The sequence below is a fragment of the Raphanus sativus genome, chromosome 8, assembly GCF_000801105.2.
Source record: "Raphanus sativus cultivar WK10039 chromosome 8, ASM80110v3, whole genome shotgun sequence".
NCBI classification, from domain to species: Eukaryota; Viridiplantae; Streptophyta; class Magnoliopsida; order Brassicales; family Brassicaceae; genus Raphanus; species Raphanus sativus.
This window is the reverse complement of record NC_079518.1, coordinates 8,742,302-8,761,483: the sequence shown is the minus strand read 5'-3', so window position 1 is coordinate 8,761,483 and position 19,182 is coordinate 8,742,302. Positions and strand designations below refer to the sequence as shown.

At 33.6% G+C, this 19,182-nt stretch overlaps 4 protein-coding genes and 1 pseudogene across 5 annotated transcripts; 3 read left to right on the top strand and 2 right to left on the bottom strand.

Moving 5' to 3' along the window:
* The first annotated feature begins 3,131 nt into the window (after positions 1-3,131).
* LOC108819901 (acetylserotonin O-methyltransferase-like) lies at positions 3,132-5,659 on the top strand. The gene is made up of 2 exons (XM_056991879.1): positions 3,132-3,957; positions 5,047-5,659. The coding sequence occupies exons 1-2, from the start codon at positions 3,178-3,180 to the stop codon at positions 5,368-5,370; spliced, it is 1,104 nt and encodes a 367-aa protein (XP_056847859.1). The 5' UTR covers positions 3,132-3,177; the 3' UTR covers positions 5,371-5,659.
* A 1,404-nt stretch (positions 5,660-7,063) lies between these two features.
* Positions 7,064-7,885, top strand: LOC108819900 (uncharacterized). Its single transcript, XM_018592915.1, has one exon. The coding sequence runs from the start codon at positions 7,064-7,066 to the stop codon at positions 7,883-7,885; it is 822 nt and encodes a 273-aa protein (XP_018448417.1).
* A 4,576-nt stretch (positions 7,886-12,461) lies between these two features.
* Positions 12,462-13,944, bottom strand: LOC108821046 (mitogen-activated protein kinase kinase kinase 18-like; annotated as a pseudogene).
* A 2,592-nt stretch (positions 13,945-16,536) lies between these two features.
* On the bottom strand, positions 16,537-17,860 carry LOC108819411 (small ubiquitin-related modifier 1). The gene is made up of 3 exons (XM_018592442.2): positions 17,621-17,860; positions 16,916-17,065; positions 16,537-16,838 (listed from the first exon to the last, which is right to left on the bottom strand). Exons 1-3 carry the CDS (start codon positions 17,696-17,698, stop codon positions 16,758-16,760), a joined length of 309 nt encoding a protein of 102 aa, XP_018447944.1. The 5' UTR covers positions 17,699-17,860; the 3' UTR covers positions 16,537-16,757.
* Positions 17,861-18,050: 190 nt separating this feature from the next.
* Positions 18,051-18,919, top strand: LOC108821132 (upstream activation factor subunit UAF30). Of its 2 annotated transcripts, none has more exons than XM_018594182.2 (3): positions 18,051-18,234; positions 18,349-18,551; positions 18,659-18,919. In XM_018594182.2, exons 2-3 carry the CDS (start codon positions 18,378-18,380, stop codon positions 18,827-18,829), a joined length of 345 nt encoding a protein of 114 aa, XP_018449684.1. In that variant the 5' UTR covers positions 18,051-18,234; positions 18,349-18,377; the 3' UTR covers positions 18,830-18,919. The 2 variants fall into 2 exon arrangements, with proteins under 2 accessions (XP_018449684.1, XP_018449683.1); XM_018594181.2 differs by having other exon boundaries at positions 18,063-18,234; positions 18,346-18,551.
* Positions 18,920-19,182: the final 263 nt, after the last annotated feature.

The following is a 19,182-nucleotide window of genomic DNA, read 5'->3' as shown; positions in this document are numbered from 1 at the left end:
CATATATGATAAATAAACAGGTGAATTAATAATATTTTTTATTTAATATAAAGATTAATAATGATTAAGAATATATAGTGACCAAGTCTAGTAGATAGTCCATTTTTAAAAAAATCACACATGAATTAGAAGTCATGACTTCTGTTTTAATATAATAGATTAGTTAACCGTAAATGTATAAAAGTATATTTATATTTTAATGAAATTTCTTGTGGGCACTTTATTCTTTGACGTTTTTTTGTGAAAATAGATTAAAAGGATTATTTTAGAGAATTTCTCTAATTTATAAACTAAACTTATTTTATTTTAATTTTTATCTAATTTGTGATTTTTTACGAAATGTCTTAACAACCACAGAAAAATTCGTGATTAAAATAGTGGCTATATATACCTACAATAATATCTTGTAAAACTGTAGCTAACAAACTATTTTTGCAATGTTTGTGGATAAATAACTATTGTTTTTTCTAGCCATAAATTTATAGCTACATATATTTTTAGTTGAGAATCGTGATATTTTTTACATAGCTACAGTTTTCAACTCTATAACCATGATTTTGTCGTGGCTATAGTAAATTTTATTGGTAGTGTTTGTTTTTCTCTCCTACTTGGGGTATGATGACAAGCTTTGAGATTGATACATCGTTATTGACAAAATAACCAGTCTTTCTTTTTGACATTCCTAACACATGTTCTCTTCTATTTAGACTATCTCTTCTATTTAGACTACTAGGATTTGGTCCGCCTTACAGACAGATAATTAATTAAAAAATATATGTATATATATACATATATTTGGACAAAATAGTTACATATCTAAATATATCATCATTTAATGAATATTTTAAAATGTTAAATTTTATTTTTAATTTTAAATAAAAATAATATTAATATTCACCGTACATTTTTTGTTATTCTTTTATAGGTTATGCTTATTACTATTGAAAAATGTTCACCAATATATTATAGTTTCATATGTTTTTAATGTTTATTCTACTTTAGTTATGGTAGTTATGATAGTAAGTAGAATGTAGATTTTGGTATAAAACATGGATTACATTTTCGTTCTTATACGTTTTTTTCTTGAATACATCGATAATTTATTTTTCAATGTGAAAATAGAATACAGACCAACTTGAGAAGTTCAAATACCTTCAAAATGCAATTGTAATACAAAATTCCAACTAAATATGTAACTAAAATACTTAACTTACAATTATATTTGAATATATTATTTATTTTTGGATAATTCTGTTATTTTGGTTGAATTGCTCTTGGTATATCTACATCTTGTTTTATGTAGCTTATCATTTGTTTTTTTGTGTTGAAAACTTGAAATGTTAGTAATATTACGATAGATGTTTAAAGTAATATTTCTATTTTTTATATTGTATATTTACTTATTATTTTTTACTATATATTTTTAAGATATATGTTTAATGTAGTTTTTCTAATTCTTTTATCATATATTTACTTATTATTTATTTTTCTTATATTTTATATTTAGTTATATAATATTATAATTAACGTAGTATTTTATTTGTTATATGTTATATCTAATTATTATTTATTGTACTTTATATTTTTCAAGTAGACATTTAATTTTGTTTTTCTATTCCTTATATTGTATATTTACTTATTATTATTTTTCTTATATTGTACTTTTACTTATTGTAATATTATGATAAATGTTTAATAATCTATTTTTATTTATTATATACTTATTACTGATTTTACCATATATTTTTCAGATAGATGCTTAATTTTGTTTTTATTTCTTAATTGTATATTTACTTATTGAATATTTACTTATTCTAATTTTTTACTTTTATATCATATGATATTTTTTCTTGATTAAATATCAAATTGATTGAAAAAAAAAATCAAAGAGTTGGATCATATGATAATATTACATTAGATATTTAATGTAATACTTTTATTTCTTATAATGTATATTTACTTATTATTTTTATATTTTATATTTACTTTTTCTAATATTACGAAAAATGTTTAATATAATATTTTTATTTCTTATATTGCCTAATTACTTATTATTTATTTGACTTTACATTTTTAAGATAGATATTTAATTTAGTTTTTATGTTTAATTTGTAAATTTACTTATTGTTTATTTTTCTTATATTGTATATCTATTTTTTCTTTTTGAATTATACATAGGTATCATGGCCCCACAGAAGTGGTCTAGACTAGTCACGTGTTGCCACATTTCGCTCATCTGTCTCTCTCGATGCCGAAATGTTAATTCCCCAGTGGCCGGGATTCGAACTCAGGTGGCGGAACTCACAGTTGTGAACTCTTTACCAACTGAGGTAGAAACCCCGGTTAAAACTTTGTGGGCTAATCTTTTTATAGTGATTGGACTCACCCCAAAGAGCCACATTTTTAAGCGTTGATACTTATTTACTTATTATATTTTTGGTTTAGCTTTTACAGCAAATGACAATATTACTATAGTCGTTTTTATTACTTATTTTTTTTTCTAGTAATAATGCCATGTGGTTTTTTAGAAGAAGGATTTTATGCTATTGTTTTTTTTATAATTCCTTTTTTAAATAGAAGGATTTTAGATTAAAATTAATTAATTTTGTTTTTAGCTAATATACATTTTTCTATGGACATATTACGTCCGGATTACGATAACCCATATTACGCTTATGGTCCTTGATGATTTCTTTTCCGGTCAAAATTATTATTTCGATCATATGATTTAATGAACCACATGATTTTTTTTAAAGTAGATTTCTGTTCTCACATGGACACTCTTCTTTGTAAAATTAAATATAATATTTTTTATATTGTATATTTTCTTATTCTAATTTTTAAGTTTATTTATTTAACTTATATTATCATTTCTTATATTGTATATTTTCTCATTTTAATTTTCAAGTTTATTTATTTAACCCTTTTGTAAAACGAAATGTAAAAATGTAATATTGTATATTTTCTTATATTGTATTTTTTTTCTAATTTTTGATTTTTTATTTATTTTTGTAAAACTAAATGGAAAAACAAAATAACTATTGTAGCCTCATTTGTTTATAAAACATTGTTTAGAAATTACTATTGTAGCCTCATTTGTTTATCATTATAAAAACAAGATGATTCCTCAGTAGCAATCACCTATCTTTCAGAAGAGAAAAAAAGTGTGTAAACAAAATGGAAGAAAATAAAAGAAACTTAGTAGATGAAGAAGCTAAAGCTTCGCTAGACATATGGAGATATCTCTTTGGGTTTGCAGATATGGCAGCTGCGAAGTGTGCAATTGATCTTAAAGTACCAGAAGCCCTTGAAAACCATCCTTCTTCCCAGCCGATGACTCTAGCCGAACTCTCCTTCGCCACCTCCGCCTCTCCGTCACATCTCCACCGTATAATGAGGTTTCTTGTGCACCAGGGAGTCTTCAAAGAAGTCCCCACAAAAGATGGTCTTGCCACAGGCTACAGAAACACGCCACTCTCTCGCCGTATGATGATCACAAAACGTGACGGCATGTCGCTGGCTCCTATGCTTCTCCTCGAGACAAGTCCAGAGATGCTCGCTCCATGGTTGAAACTGAGCTCAGTTGTCTCTTCACCGGTTAACGGTTCGGTTCCGCCGTTTGATGCGGTGCATGGTAAGGAGTTGTGGTCGTTCACACAGGACAATCCGCGCCACAGCGAACTATTCAATGAGGCCATGGCATGTGATGCAAGGCGTGTGGTACCACGTATAGCCGGAGCTTGTCATGGCTTATTTGACGGCGTGGCTACGGTGGTGGACGTTGGAGGCGGTACCGGAGAGACGATGGGGATATTGGTTCAGGAGTTTCCTTGGATCAAAGGAATTAACTTTGATCTTCCTCATGTTGTTGAAGTTGCTCAAGTCATGGATAGTGTTGAGAATTTTGGGGGAGATATGTTTGATTCCGTTCCTGCATGCGACGCTATTTTCATCAAGGTTAGATTCATTCCAATATATTCTTTATTTGTGATTAGTTATGAGTGGTTAGTAACATCATTTATAGTGATTTTCCAAAAATATTTCTTTCTAGTGTTTGAAATCAAACTTCCAAAGAATAAAATGAAATTAATAAAAAATTTCTTGACCAAAAACTGAAATGAATAAAATCCTTCTTTTTTGGTTTCAAAACTTTCTTTTTAGTGTAAACGTAAAATGTTGGAAAAACATTTAAGAAGACTCGTACTAAGCTGCAGAGATTATGTTATGAATTTACATACGACGTTTCATATATGTGGATTCACTGAACTGCCTGGGTTGACTGTTAGTATAGTATGCTTGATGATAAATTCTAAAATATAAATTACAGTTTTTTTTTGTAAACTAATATCAACTACAGTTTCTTGGTTGTTTTTCTTTTTTTTTTCAGTTTCTTAGTTGTAACTTGTGACTTTAGCTTCTTTATTGATAAAAGTTTAAACCCTTATTTCCTTATATATTATTTAAGAAATATTAATGATATGTGTCATCACGAATATGATTTTCAAAATCTTTAAAATAATAAATTGTTTCATCTAAACATATTGTATCTTTTTCTTTAAAATAATCATAGAACTAATTAGTAATGTATTAAAAATATTTTTCATTTTTTCTTTAAATAAAAGATACGACATTATCTAATTTGATCAAAATATAGATGACGATTAATAATTTTAGATGATAAAGGTTTGATAATAATTTGTATATTCTCTATCATTTTTGTTTAATTTTATATTAGTTAGATAAATTAAATAGTTAACTATATAATAAAAATTTAGATTTTTCTTTATATGGTGTATTTTGAATTTTTAAATAGCTAGATAAATTAAATAGTTAACTAGCTTGTGTATATGGGTGTTTTATTAATTGTTTATATTTTTAATAATTGTTTTGATTCACAAAATTATTTATGTCATTAGTTTTCAGAAATATAAAAGAGAAAAAGGAGAAAATAGACAAAAATGGTTTTATACTAAAGGAACAACAATCTTGTTTTTTTTTTTCTCTTTTGGCAATTTTCTCAATAAAATTTGTGGTAAATGATGGCAGTGGGTGTTACACGATTGGGGAGACAAAGACTGCATACAAATATTGAAGAACTGTAAAGAAGCGCTCCCACCGAAGACCGGAAAAGTGTTAATAGTGGAATCCGTGGTCGGAGAAAAGAAAAAAACGATGATAATGGAAGAAAGAGATGAGAAACTAGAGTATGTGAGATTAGCGCTTGATATGGTGATGATGGCTCACACAAGCACAGGAAAAGAAAGGACTTTAAAAGAGTGGGACGTTGTCATTAAAGAAGCTGGGTTTTCTCGCTATGAGGTTAGGGACATCGATGATGTTCACAGTGTTATCATTGCGTATCGCTCTTAGAAGATGGAGATAAAGGGTCAAATGGAAGAGCTCAAAATTTAATTAAAAAAAAGCATTTGAGAAATCTCAAGCATATTTGTGTAATTTGGTACTAGCAGCATGTGGGGGAAATCTTTACCTAAGTGTCATTGTGCTAGTGTGAAAACGTTTTTTTTTTTTTTTGTGAGAATTTTTCATGGTTTGTTTTACCAGTCGTGTTGTATTGTGTTTGTCATATTTTCCCATATTGTCTATTTGTCTCGTTGATTGTTTGTTGACATATGAATTGGTACTATAATCTATGAAGTGTTGTGGAAGCATTGGTCTTACTGATTAAGGTTTAAGGCTTTTACATTTAGATATAGAGTTAGAAATTTCAAACTATACAATTTCTTGCAGATTATAGGAAATCCAGGTTTTAAGTTCCGGAAATGACGACTTATTAATGCAAACTATGGAAGAAAGATTTACAAAGGATCTTCAACATGGTGCAAGTAAATTTGGCAAGGAGTGAATCTTCATAGAAGGACTCAGATGATGCAGTTAGGCGTATATATTCATAAGATACATGATCGTCTAATAGCACGTACCAATGGAGCGGTCGAACATGATCCAAATATAAAAGTAAAAAAAAAAATTAAGAATTTTTCAACAATATATACATAAATTAGGGTCTGATCAAACTTTAAAATTTAGATATTGCATTGACTAATTTAGAGTTTATAATTTATAAAAAATGTTAAACATATATAAATAGAGCTATTAATTTCTAAAACTATTTCATTATATTTTAAATATGTCATTAGTATTTTTTGAACAGGGTCCGGAAAAATTTTGAGATAGCCCTGATAAAATTAAATAGGTAATATTGTCGGTTGTCGAATCATCTATGTTATCTCTCTCATAATTGTAATGTCATAATAAATCAGTGTTATAAAAAAAAATCTATGAAGTGCTTTTTCTATATATGTATGTATGTATATTTTGAAGTGAGATGAGAAGGGTGCTTTTTGCTCTCCTTTCTTGTTTCTTTTACAATTTTTTTTTCAGTTTTCTGGAGTTTTTTGCACACGGAAATGCAGATTCTAGCTGCAAAAAGCAGACTCCATGAGCGCACTTTCACAGAACATAGTCGTTGCATTGAGTTGTTGTTTTCTTTGCTTGTGCTTAAAACATCCAAGTTTTGAGTTTTGCTTCTTTATGGGATTTACTTCTTTTGTTTATTTTGTATTTTGACATGACTGTAGTTAAGCAAGGGATGTGTGTGGAGTGAACACAAATATATCAAAAGAAAATTAAAACCATTTGAGAGGAAAAAGCTTATATTATCTTATTTGTATAAAAACGAACAATTTAGTTGAGAGAAAGCTAGATAATTTGTGCTTTCTTATTGTCAAAGAAAAAAATAACATAAAGTCATCTACATGCAAAAAAAATGGTCATGCATCGATGAAGATATGTTAGATCTTCTTCAGAAATGATCATGAATCCTTCTCTAGCAAATGCTGTTGCACAGATTGGATTCCTATCTTCATACAAAATAGCATAAAACAGTTAGCAAACTAGGTCTATGTTTCAAAGCTATTAAAGTGAATAAAAAAGGGTTTACCTCTATGTCTGTCAAAAGCTTTGGGTCATAAACACAAAGCAAAAGAACTCCTGGCTAGCAAATTACCTACTGTTGCAGCGCCACATCGTCTTCGATTGGATCAAGATGGTGGTGGGAAATGGCGAAACTTGCTATTTTTGGTCTAGTAACTGGTCACCATTTGGAAGCATCACGGCATACCTCCGAGGAGAACACTCTCGCAATACTGGGATCCCGGCAGCTACTACCTTGGCAGAATTATGGGAGCTTGATACTTGGCAACTACCCCCGGCCAGATCAGAAGCTCTAGTAAACATCCAAACCCATCTCTCCACACTGGCGCTGACGAATGAAGCTGATACCTATCAGTGGTCGCCTCAAGGAAAGCCTGCAAAGTCCTACTCAACAAAAGCAATATATGACCTCTTGCGTGTGAATAACCAGCGAGTCTCTTGGTGCAAAGAAATTTGGTTCTCCAAAGGAATCCCAAGACACAAGTTTTTATCATGGCTGTTTGTTTTGAACAGGTGCCCTACTAAAGACAGAATGGTGGAGTGGGGACTTGATGTTGATCCTATCTGCACCCTCTGCAACTCTGACATTGAGACCAGGGATCATCTGTACTTTTCATGCCCATACTCTTGGGAGATATGGAACACTTCGGCTGCTCGAGCGGGATTCTCTACACCAAGAGAGTGGCTTGGAATCCTAACGGAATTGGGGAGATTAAAAACTCCAGATCATACTAGAACCCTTGCTCTCTTGGCTTGGCAGGCTTCCATCTACTGCATTTGGGCTGAGCGTAATGGAAGGCTTCATAGAAGCAGGTTCAGGCTCCCACAGACTGTCATTAAGGAGATACATAACATAATCAAGTTGAGGATTGGTGCTATTAGACTGGATGATCCTGCCCTTGCTTCTCTCCTCTTCCAAGCGTGGAACTCCTGATAAGGTTGACCTACACCTATCTCTCTGCTCTCCCACCTCTACACTGCTCTGCTACCTAATTTTTCACTTGGGCGAGTGAAAAAATTACTTGGTATGAAAATTCTACTGCTTGTAGTTTCGGGTTCGGTTCTTTGTAAGGCATTTGCCACTAAGCTTCGCTTGTAAAACATTTGTTTCTCATGCATTTTAATAGAAAATATTTTAGCAAAAAAAAAAAAACTCGCAGAGAAGTGGCACATATCATAAGTGGGAATAGTTTAGCATACAGTGATCCTTAACATCTGAAGCAATGAGGCACTACAAAAGGAATTTTTGAGTGTACACACCATCACGATCTATGCAATTCAGTAAAAATTTCACCAGCACCTAACTCTTCAACTGCTTTTGCAAGCTCATACACTCCAACTGATTTGAGTTTGAAAACGAACATTGCAAAGATTCTTCCGGGAGAGTAACAGAGAATTCGTGGAAGAAGAAAGGTTTCTGGAAGGGACAATGGAAGAAAATGCCGCCGCGGTAGCCTCGCCATTGATAGCAATTCACTGACTGCTTCGGCTGATTGGTAATTCAAAAATGTCGTCACTTGTCAGTTGTCAAGAGTCAAAAGACTAAACCATTACCATAACAACGTTGTTTGCAAGGTATAATAGGTCGGCCTTGAATTGGAATTATAAACTTCTCTTAACATATAGCATAGTCCTGGGCCAAGGTTTCATTTGACTCAAATAACGTCTTCCTTTAAATGTGGCAAGTGCCAGGTTTTGATTTCGCTGATTAAGTTATAAAAAAGAACCACATTAAGTTTTTTTTTTGCAGAAAACCCAAATGTGTGAAAATACCAAGAGTGAGTTTTGGTGTTGAGCTTTGAAATGATTATAACATCAAAAGAATACAAGTTATGTAACATAGACACATACATATATCTAAGAAACAAAAAAAGAGAAAAAAAATTAAGATAACATCAAACCAAGTTTTTGTCACAAAAATAGCATCACAAGAAAGAAAATGACCAAAAAAGTTTTATTAAAGGGTAAATATGCATTTATAACCTTTGCGTTAGAGTTAAGGGGTGAAGTTTTAGGAATGTGTTCAAATATTTAAAAACAAAAATAAATATTAAAATTTTCAAAACAAAAATGCTATTTTGATCATTTTAATATTTGAGTACTATTTTTGTTACAAAAACTTAAAAAGTATTATCTGAGATAATTGCCCAAAAAAAATTTCTACCATCTTGTATATACTAGTAATAAGCGCGAAAAAAAATAATAATATATATATATTTTTTTTTTGATTAACCAGGAGGTGATTCCAAAGGCTTTCTAGGCCCAAAGACTAATTTCCCTGAGGCCGACGGCAACCCACGTATTCTTACGATTTAACGCTAACCCCGGTGGCCAAGTAGAATCGAACCTAGGGCAGAAGTTCCAGCCGGATCCCCTTTACCACTAGACCAAGATAACTTGGTTAACTAATAATATATATGAGAGATTAAATATTTGGAATGGATAAAGGGTCATCTATGTACCTCTACTCCGGCCATCCAATGGAAAGCATGAATAATGAGCAAAACCACAAAAGGACAAAATAAAAGAGGTTATAGACTTACATGTATGATATTGAGTGTTTGCCAACTCTTCCCATCTTTTTTCTCAAGTCAGCCCCTTTTATTTCTTATCAATTTTATCTAAATATACTGTTATAATGATTTAGTGTTGCCTAAGACATGGTAATTTTTTTTGTATTTGGGTAAATAGTTTAATAAGATAGTATTCACATCATTTGTTATGCATGCGGCCATGAACTAAAAGATAGTTCGCAGTCGTATGGTAAAGCAAAGTAGACGTGAAAACAAATAAAGAATGTGTGTGATATTATTAGCTCACTATAGTTTAGATAAATGTTTTAATGCTTTAAAAGAGACGAATGATAATAATTGTACTATACAAAACATTTTTTACTAGTGAAAGTGATTTGGAATTTTTGTCGACCAAAGGTTTTCTTTAATGCTAAGTCATGTTGTTATATTGTTGTCCTTGGATAAGTACGGGAGAAACACAAAAATATATTAGTATGTTCCACTTATTTCTAGAGATGTTACCTAAGACCATCTTTATCGGCACATCTTAGCTCGTCTCTTATCCAATATCAGCCCAAAAGAAAATGAAAAATGGATTAAAATAAGAGGGACGTATACAAAATAAGAAATTTTCGACAAAGTCCTTGAGAGCACGTGGCAGAAGCGGATAGGAAAACCAAAGGGGAAGACCAAAGTGGACTTTGGTCTCGATTCATTCCTGTTCGGCTCCTTCTTCTCTCTCTCTCGACAACCCACACCGATTTCGCGTTTAATCGAAAGCCTGACCGCCGAATCGAGTCTACACCAGTTCCTTCTCGAGTCTCGGCCTCGTTTCTCATCATCTCCATATTCTCTCTCTCTCTCGACGGAGATTTCGACCACAACCGTCTATACTCGCTCACTCCACACGGATCTCGCCTCGCTTGTGCTCCGAATCGAAACGAATCCAGGTTTGTCTTCTTTTTTGTGTCCTCCGTTTGGGATTTAGAGGAATCACTTATATGGATTAAGAACTGAAGGCATGCGTGATAATTACTTGGTTGATTAGTGAATTATTTTGAGTAAAACCCAGTACAATCCTTTTTTTGATTGAGTAAAACCCAGTACAGTCCTTATTTTGAGTAAAACCCAATTTGAGAACGCTTCTCATCATTCTAGCAAAGCAAAAGATTCATCTCCATCAGAACAAAACACAGAGGAACATGTCACTATTGGAAGTGAGGAGAGATACTTGCAGCTATCAGATGTGCGGATTCCTTTGATTTTTGTAAGTCACTTTCTCTGTTGCCCTTGGTCCTTGTGTTACATTTGGACACTATAGCAAAGTTTTGGTATTTTGTAGATGATTTTGTTCAATGTGGCTTTCTTTGGAACTGGGAATTTTGCAAGTATAACAAGTTTTGAGATATCATCTGTCTACCGGTTCATCACAATCTTCAGCGTGAGTATTATGCAACATCTAGAATATATATGAGAAAAAGAAGAATATCATTGTTACCTCCTTTTCTTTCTTTCAATTTTTGATTCTATATAGTAGTCTAATGTGAATAATTGCATTTCTGGACAGCCCTTTCTGATGGCAGCTCTTCTTATATTCAAGCTCTTTATACCGTTCATGCTTGTCATGTGAGTATAAATGTTGAACCAAATTCATTAACAGTTACTTGGCTATAAAATACTATACACTCTCAATGAAATTTGTGAGAGTGCCAAGACTGGGATGTTAATTCCTTGTGATCTTATTTTCAGACATAATGACGATACATTTCTTCTTCCTGGTAAGTACCACACTTTGTTATGATTTGTATCATGTAATGATGATGTAAAGGGTGGATTTTGTGTTGCAGGTGTTTATGTTAAGAAGAGCATCAGATGAACCTAGAGGCCATGCGGCGGCCATAATGAACGAGGTCTTACTCGATGCAGAATGCAAAGGAGTCATAAACGGTTTTGTGTTGCAGGTGTTTTGCGGGTGGATTTTGTGTTGCAGGTGTTTTGCCTTGTTTTAGTTTTATTTTCCTCTGGTGTTTGTGAAGAGTGTCATTGTATAGTGTGTGTAATTTTTTTTTTTAAGTTTGTAATTTTTTATGTTTTCAATTCTAATGTTATATGTTTAATTATAAACTTATCTTTTATTTATCATTACTTATTTAAATAAACAATTAACATCAAAATACTAAAAAAATTACCTAAGGACTAAACCAAAGTCCCACCAATAATCTTAACATTTTGTTGTGTTCTTCCACTTGTATCTTAACATCACACATACTAATATAATAATTTTAAGGACTCAAATTTTGTCCCACCAATAATGATGGTCTAATAAATTGCACGGCATTGACTTAAAATATTTGTTTTGTTAGGTATCGGTCGCAAAGTAGCAATGTTCAAATGATGGCTTTAGAGTAGTTAGAACTATGAACTATCACAACCGACGCAATCGTCTGTGTCGGTGACTATAAGTATATGTCTTTCTAAAATTTCAAACGGTGGAAGTTGACTAGTCTGCTTTATTCACCTATAACATGATACCAGATATACGTTTAAACAGTTTACTAGTAACATGTTTAGATTGTAAAAAAGCACATTTATATTCAAAGTTTCAAACGTTATTGCCAACAAAACAATAAAGAACGGCGTGTCAAAGTTGTTGATACCGTACGTGTTTGATTTGTGAGAGGGAGTGGCTAGTCTTAGGAAAAAAGAAAGATAGAAACCAAAACGTTTTTGGTGCTAGTAATTAAATGTCAGCTTTGATTCTGTAACCCGAAAGAGTCGTCTGTGTTCGGAAAAAAAAAAAAAACGGGGTCTTCTCTGGTTTTACGTGAACACATTGTATTAAAATGACTTCCTAAGAGATAAATAGGACCAATTACACATTGACTTCTTCTATAGACTATAGTCAGTCTTATACCTAATTGTACAGTTGTTTAAAAAAACAACAATTCTACAATTAGGTATCAGACATAACATCCAACAAGAACACAAAGACTTATGTTACCAACTTCTAAATAGTATTTTAACCTAAAAAGAAACGGAATAGTAAGTAGTAACGATTACAAATGTTAAAAGAAACATAGACCGAAGGTCCATATTAGTTTAATTTGTTAGGACATTGTTCAATGCAATTTGACAGATAAGATGTTCTCTTATTCTCATTATAATTACGAAACATTTTATTTATTAGTGCATTTTTATCTTCAACACTACGATAGTAATAAAACAAAACTACATTTCCTTCAATAGTAACATTATAGTAAAAACTAGCAATGACGTCGTCAGAGGAATATTCCGACAACAAGCTCTCTTGATCCGACATCAAATCTTCAACTACTTCAATCACTTGCGACGATGACGTTGCCTCGTCGCAAATCAAGTCTCCATCGCCGTAGCCGCCAACACGTTTCTCGGTTTCTCCAACAACATCTCTTCTCACTTGAATCCACTCTCCGCCGTCTACCGTATCCCAATCAGGAACGCTTGTAACTTCATCTCCGGCGAGTCGCTCGATCCGATCAGCCGGCGAACGCCAAGAACCAGAGTAATCAGCAAAAGCCTCTTCTTGATCCATCGAAACAGAGTGATAGTTAGATGAATTCCAAAACCGTTGATCCAACACAGAGCTCGGAGAAGACGTGTTACGCAAGTAATCAAGAGATTGAGATTCTTCTTCTTCGAGAAAAGGGTGTTTAAGCAGCTCTTCTACCGTCCATCTCTGTTTCGGATCATTCCTCAAACACCTCATCACAAAGTCCCTACCTTTCTCCGATAACAACTCAGGAACCTCCGGCGACTCACCTGAGAATCCAATCCTATACATTGCAGCAACGACGTCGTTTACCTCCGGCCAAGGGCTCGACCCAGTCATCATCTCGATCACCGTACACCCTAAACCCCACACATCAGCTGGAAACCTCTGTTCTTCGCCACGAGCTACCTCCGGCGCCATAAACACCGGTGTGCCGGAAAATCCCGACTCGGAAACCAGTTTAGCACAACCCATATCGGCTATCTTCGAAACGGCGCCGTTTTGTTCGACCAGCACGTTCTGGCTCTTCAAGTCGCAGTGGACGATCCCTCTCCCGTGAAGATACTTCAGACCCTTTAGAATCTGACGCGTGTGCGATCTGATCGCCGCCTCCGGCAGCTTCCCGCCTGAGTTCTTGATTAAGTCGTGGAGACTCCCGCCGGAAACGTACTCCATCAGGATGTTGTAAACCGTTCGGTCGTTCTCGCGCGTTAAACAAGAGCCTATGTACTTGACTATGTGAGGGGAGCTCAGTGTAGACAATATGGATTGCTCTCTCTGCAAGAACGCTGAGGAAGATAAGTCGGCGGATTTGACGGCGAGCATCTCACCGGAGTTTGCAATCGCTATTGAGACTGTGGCGGTGGAGCCACGGCCGATGGTTGGTCCTCTTATCCAAGTAACCATCATTGGAACAGAGTAGTTATGAGATTAGAGAGTGGAAGAAATGATCTTAGAGGTTTGAATTGTTTATGAAATGGCTCATAAGAAGCTTTATATATATATAAAGAGAGATAAATAGTATACAAATACATTTAAATGTGTGTGTGTTTTGGGTATGTAGAAGTGTGTGTATGTAACATTGGCATGGGGTTCTTGGTTCAAAGTCGGAGACGACATTATTTATTCTTTGTTTATTGATTTCTTCTTCTCCAATTATTAAGCGACAATACTTTTAGCTTATCTTTCACTTAGATTACTATATGTTTTCTTTGTTGTTACAGCAGTTATTGGAAGCTCAAGATGCTTGGAATATTAGTATAACATACGTCAGTTAGTCTGAGTATTAAGAATACTTGCGTGAATCATACTAAGGACAACAACTACTTATTATGAAAAAGAAGTACAACTGGGAACTTAACTATATATGGTTTGTATCTATTCAATGCATCTTTTTTTCAAAGTATATACTAGTAATATACTATCCCTAAACTAGGATGGTATTGCGTCCAATGCAATGCAGAACCTTTCATGTTGCCAACAACTGCATGTTGAGAGTCATTCATTTGCATTAGTTTAATTGATAATGTAAATGTAGTACTTAATTGCGAAGTATGCTTTGAGTTTATTGGATTTTTTAACATACTAACCTCAGAGATTCTGGTAGCATTTTTGAGTCGGCAAAAATAAAGACGGCCACGCGGCAGGAGGGAAGTGGGTAAAGACAGCTTTGACGGCATGAAAGCCAGAGTGGATGGCGCCGTTTTGAGTTTTTAATAACACGCGGGAAACCATCACGTGAGTCGTGATGGAAGCGAGGATCAAACAAGTTCTTCAGAGTTCAGACCATTTAACGTGGCAACGAGATTAATCCACTTACTTTAAAAGGATTTATTAGCTTATCATTGTTTGAATTTAATTATTTATTTTATTTGTTTATGCGTTTGTAAAGAAAAATTGTGTGGTCGAAGCTAATGTCTTTAGTTAGAATGCAAGCTGGGAATATTTATTCGTGCTTGCTTTTGCTCTGAGAATACAGTTGGAGCTAATAAAAGTTTTACATTTTTTGTCATCAGGCTGGGTGGGAAACGCGGATTCATGCATGTGATATGGACAAAGGTGTGTCCAGACTGGTGCATTTGGAATTTCAACTGCGAGACTAAAGAAACATAAAACTTAAAAATAACGTGTATTGCTTAATGTTTACTTGATAATAATCTGTGCCTGCACCGAGTTAATTTTAAAACTATGCTGTATTTAAATATAATAAAAGTATATAGTTTGTTATCAATAACTATTTTCTTATATTTGATTAAGGATGGATATTTGGGTACCATTTGTTCGGTTCTGTTTGGTTTGATTATATTTCGATTTTTGCGGGTTCGATCCGGTTTGGATCTACGGATTTGAGTTTGGATTCGGATATCACATTTAATTTTGTAAAAATAAAATAAAATTTATATATATTTTAAATTTCTTAAAATCTAAAAATAAAAATTATATATAACATATAAATATGTATAATATAAGTTGAAATACTTAAACTTAACATAATCTAAATATTTGGATAAAAAATCAGTAAATATTTTAAGTATTGGTATTTTAAGTATCGTTTAACTATTTTAAATATTTATTTTTAACTATTTGTATATATTTCCAAGTATTTTGGTTAACTTAAAAATATTTAATATATTTTGTATATTTTTGTATAGATTAAATTAAAAATAATTAATAGATTTAATATATATATATATATATATTTGGTTAGAATATATTCGGATATCCGAAATATTTCGTTTTGGATCGGGTTTCGTTCTGGTTTTATAGATACCAAAATTTTGAAACCATTCGGATATCTAATCAATTTTGGTTAAAATTATGTAATATTTTTTTGGATTAGGTTTTGTTCGTTTTTTTATTTGGATTTTTGCCAAGCCTATATTCTTGATTGTTAACAAAATTTTAAACGAAAATGATGATGGTATATTGATTTTGGTAATGCAACCATTTTTAAACTAAAATACATTCATCTATATACGTGGCCTAGTTTAGTTAAGCCATAGGTTGTAGTAACCAAGAGGAGGAGCTTGAAGGAAACTTAGTTCAGCAGCAGCACCAACACCCTTGTGGAAGTGTTAACCAGACAGGCAACCGAACCTATGGAGGTCAGATGGCGAACGGGACTGCCTCTGAGTGCCTTGTTCTTCAGTGAACAACCGTGGCCGCGTGGTTTTTATGTATAACGAGAGTCTACAAATGCATAAATAAGCAAAACTCTCTTGGTAGTTGCATGTGAAGCTTCCAGTGTTCTTTTTATTATGGTTATGGGTGTTTAATGTCCTAAAGTTGTGGCATTGTTCGCTGGATTGTAAGTTTATGTTATGGATGATCTATATGTTCACGTTTATGGTTAAATCTTGTTTAAACTCGAGTAATTTATAGCCGTGGATGAGTATCTTCTGTTTCAAGTAATTACTTGCCACTCGAGAAAGATTGAGATAATTGGTGGTTTAAGTTTAACATCATCACTTTACATTGGTTTACCTCTTACCAGATAAAAGATAGGATAGCCCATTGATTTAGACAATAGGATTAGATGACGAATTTAAGCGCAAATAGTCGTAGGACATTAAGATCCAATATATTCAAATAGAAATCAACCAAAGGTTAAATTTTAAAAACCTTCTAGACCATATTAGTTTTCTAAGGACAATCAATGGTCATAAATAAAAAAAACAAGTCCGCAAATCCTAATGCCGATTACTTCTTAACCATCCATATCACACGATCTAATCGTGAAACCACTAAACCAGGATAAGTGTGTGTCAGGCCATAGCAGCGCCACCACCAGAGCCACCAGTCTGATGAAGCATTGCATCGATCTCATCACCATCCTCCATGTCAAGCTGTGTAGAACCAAAGCTTTAGTATTAGAAAAGTGTAAAACTTTCAATAGGAACAATAATAGGTGGAAGGTGTTTACCTCATCAGGAGTCTGCTCAGCGCGAAGACGACGGCCATCAAACAAGAAGGCGATGGAGTTCATGTCCACTGATTGCCTGTCACAGTAAGCATTCATCAGCTTCTTCAGCTGGGTGATTCTCTTGATCCTGAAGAACACCTCATTCCCATCCTACACACATAAAAACACGATTCAGATAAAAAAAAGAAAACAAAAACATGATAGGAAACTAGTCGTAAAGTGAAGTCACATACTAGCAAACATCAACACAATCCAAACTATTTGAAATAGACTACGATACTCAATCATGTTCACAACAAAAGTTACCATTTACTGGAAAAAGATTTAGCTTTTTTTATTCAAAATTATTTTTTACAGTATAGTTTACAATCGTCATCAAGAGCAACTTAAAAAAAAAATGTTTCAACTTTACCCTTCTGAAATTGTAAAAACTTTCGGACAAGACCAACTAACAGCTCTATAAGCAAAAGCAGAACACTCTGCTCAGTTCTCATAAACATCAATAGCTTTCAGATCCAAACCCAACCCAAAAAAAAACAGAACTCGTTAAGACTGAACTCTAGTAGTACGAAACCCTAGAACAGAGAAACCAGAAAGCAGCAGAATCAAAATATAAAACCCTAATCGCAACCTACACGAGACGCTGAAATAAAGAAACACTTAGGTCAAACAAAACACATGCGAGAGGAAGAGAGATGATTTTACCTGTCCCTTAACCTTGAGATTGATGTGAGCTCCTCCGTCTCCACCTGGCTTCTTCTCTTCCTCCTGTGTTGCAGACATCTTTACTTCCTAAGATTCTCTCCTTCCCGTGGACAGAGAGAGAGATGATAACAAAAAGGGACGCAGACAACGAAAGTAAAGGGTTCCAGAAGATCAAAGAAGAGTGATTTATGAGAGATTTATAAATAAAATAAAAACTGAATTAAACTCCTAAAATTGCTTCGCCCGCATCGGATTCGATTCTTCCTTTTCGTTAAAAGAAGGGCATCTATCGGACGGTTGATATTCTCTCTACGTTTTGTCTTTTTAATCCAACGGCTGCGTTAAAATCCATCTTTATATTTATCCAAAATATAGCGGCCCAACAATCAATCGAAGCCCACCACACGTATTAAACGTAAACCCTCTATGTTGGTTAGAAGGTTTAAGTCTGTACTTATTAGTATAGGAACCTTCCCTTCGTCTCTCTTAACTTTCTATTACACAGCCCACAGCGTTTCAGACGCGAGAATTCTCCAACGCCGCAGCGTTACGGCGTGAAAGCTTCAGCTCGTTTACATTGGCTTGTTACTTTCAGCTTCACTTACCACTCACATGTAATCAGTAGATTGTTCTTCTCATTGCACACCAGATGTTCGATGAAATTCCCCAAAGGGAATAATCATTGGTTATATAACGGTTTTTTTTATTTCTTTTATACATTTCAGTAGTTGAATATCTGGTGCTGATTGGAATCAAGATGCAGCCGCAGAGGTTGAAGAAGGCGATAACTGATAACCCTAAGAAGCTTGGTGAATTGATTGACCTAGTGAATCTTCCATCTACTCTACGTGACTTCGTTGGCCAGTCTCAGAGTTCTCGTCTTGGTTGTTTCATGCGTGTCTGGTCTTACATCAAGACCAACAATCTTCAGGTCAGAAATCATTTAGTTATTTGGTAAAGAACAGTTCTTTTTTTTTTTTTAAATTTGTTTGTGTCAATGATCGACTGATGATTGGTTCTTTTTGTTTCTTTTAAAAGGATCCTAAGAACAAGAATGTGGTGAACTGTGATGAAAAGCTGAAGAGCGTTTTGCTTGGGAAGCCGCGAGTGGAGCTAGTCGATCTTCCTTCTCTTATCAAGTTGCATTTCACCACCAAAGCACCCAACTCGAATCCTCAAGAAAAAAGAAGAGCATCCGTCTTTAAGTAATACCTTTTGGTTTATGTTTTGAAAGCTTTGCCTATGACATCAAAATAGCATCTTTAATTATTTTTGAGAAAGATGGTTCTTTTACCAACATTCTGGAAGCTTGCTTTTGAAGAAAAAGACCAAGCAACCTGACTAATTAATCACTGGTACAAGCTCGGAATTGTAAGACAACAACCCAAGAATATAGGATTGTAAAGCAATTTGTTCGTGGTATGACTTGATATGTTAAGTCCCAAAATCACATTTGAACATGTGAAAGGCTTCAATTCTATTAGTCAAGTGGATTAAGAATACAATCAAAAAATTTCTTGATATAACAAGTTTAGTTGACTCGCAAAAACTTCACCGAAGGT

Excerpts from the sequence above, each read along its gene's own strand:
- LOC108819411 (XM_018592442.2), bottom strand. The coding sequence starts at position 17,698 with ATGTCTGCAACACAGGAGGAAGAGAAGAAGCCAGGTGGAGACGGAGGA. Across the intron at positions 17,066-17,620 it reads ATCTCAAGGTTAAGGGACAG|GATGGGAATGAGGTGTTCTT; the intron begins GTAAAATCATCT and ends TTATGTGTGTAG. Across the intron at positions 16,839-16,915 it reads CTGAGCAGACTCCTGATGAG|CTTGACATGGAGGATGGTGA; the intron begins GTAAACACCTTC and ends GGTTCTACACAG.
- LOC108819900 (XM_018592915.1), top strand. The coding sequence starts at position 7,064 with ATGGTGGTGGGAAATGGCGAAACTTGCTATTTTTGGTCTAGTAACTGG.
- LOC108821132 (XM_018594182.2), top strand. The coding sequence starts at position 18,378 with ATGCAGCCGCAGAGGTTGAAGAAGGCGATAACTGATAACCCTAAGAAG. Across the intron at positions 18,552-18,658 it reads TCAAGACCAACAATCTTCAG|GATCCTAAGAACAAGAATGT; the intron begins GTCAGAAATCAT and ends TTCTTTTAAAAG.
- LOC108819901 (XM_056991879.1), top strand. The coding sequence starts at position 3,178 with ATGGAAGAAAATAAAAGAAACTTAGTAGATGAAGAAGCTAAAGCTTCG. Across the intron at positions 3,958-5,046 it reads GCGACGCTATTTTCATCAAG|TGGGTGTTACACGATTGGGG; the intron begins GTTAGATTCATT and ends AAATGATGGCAG.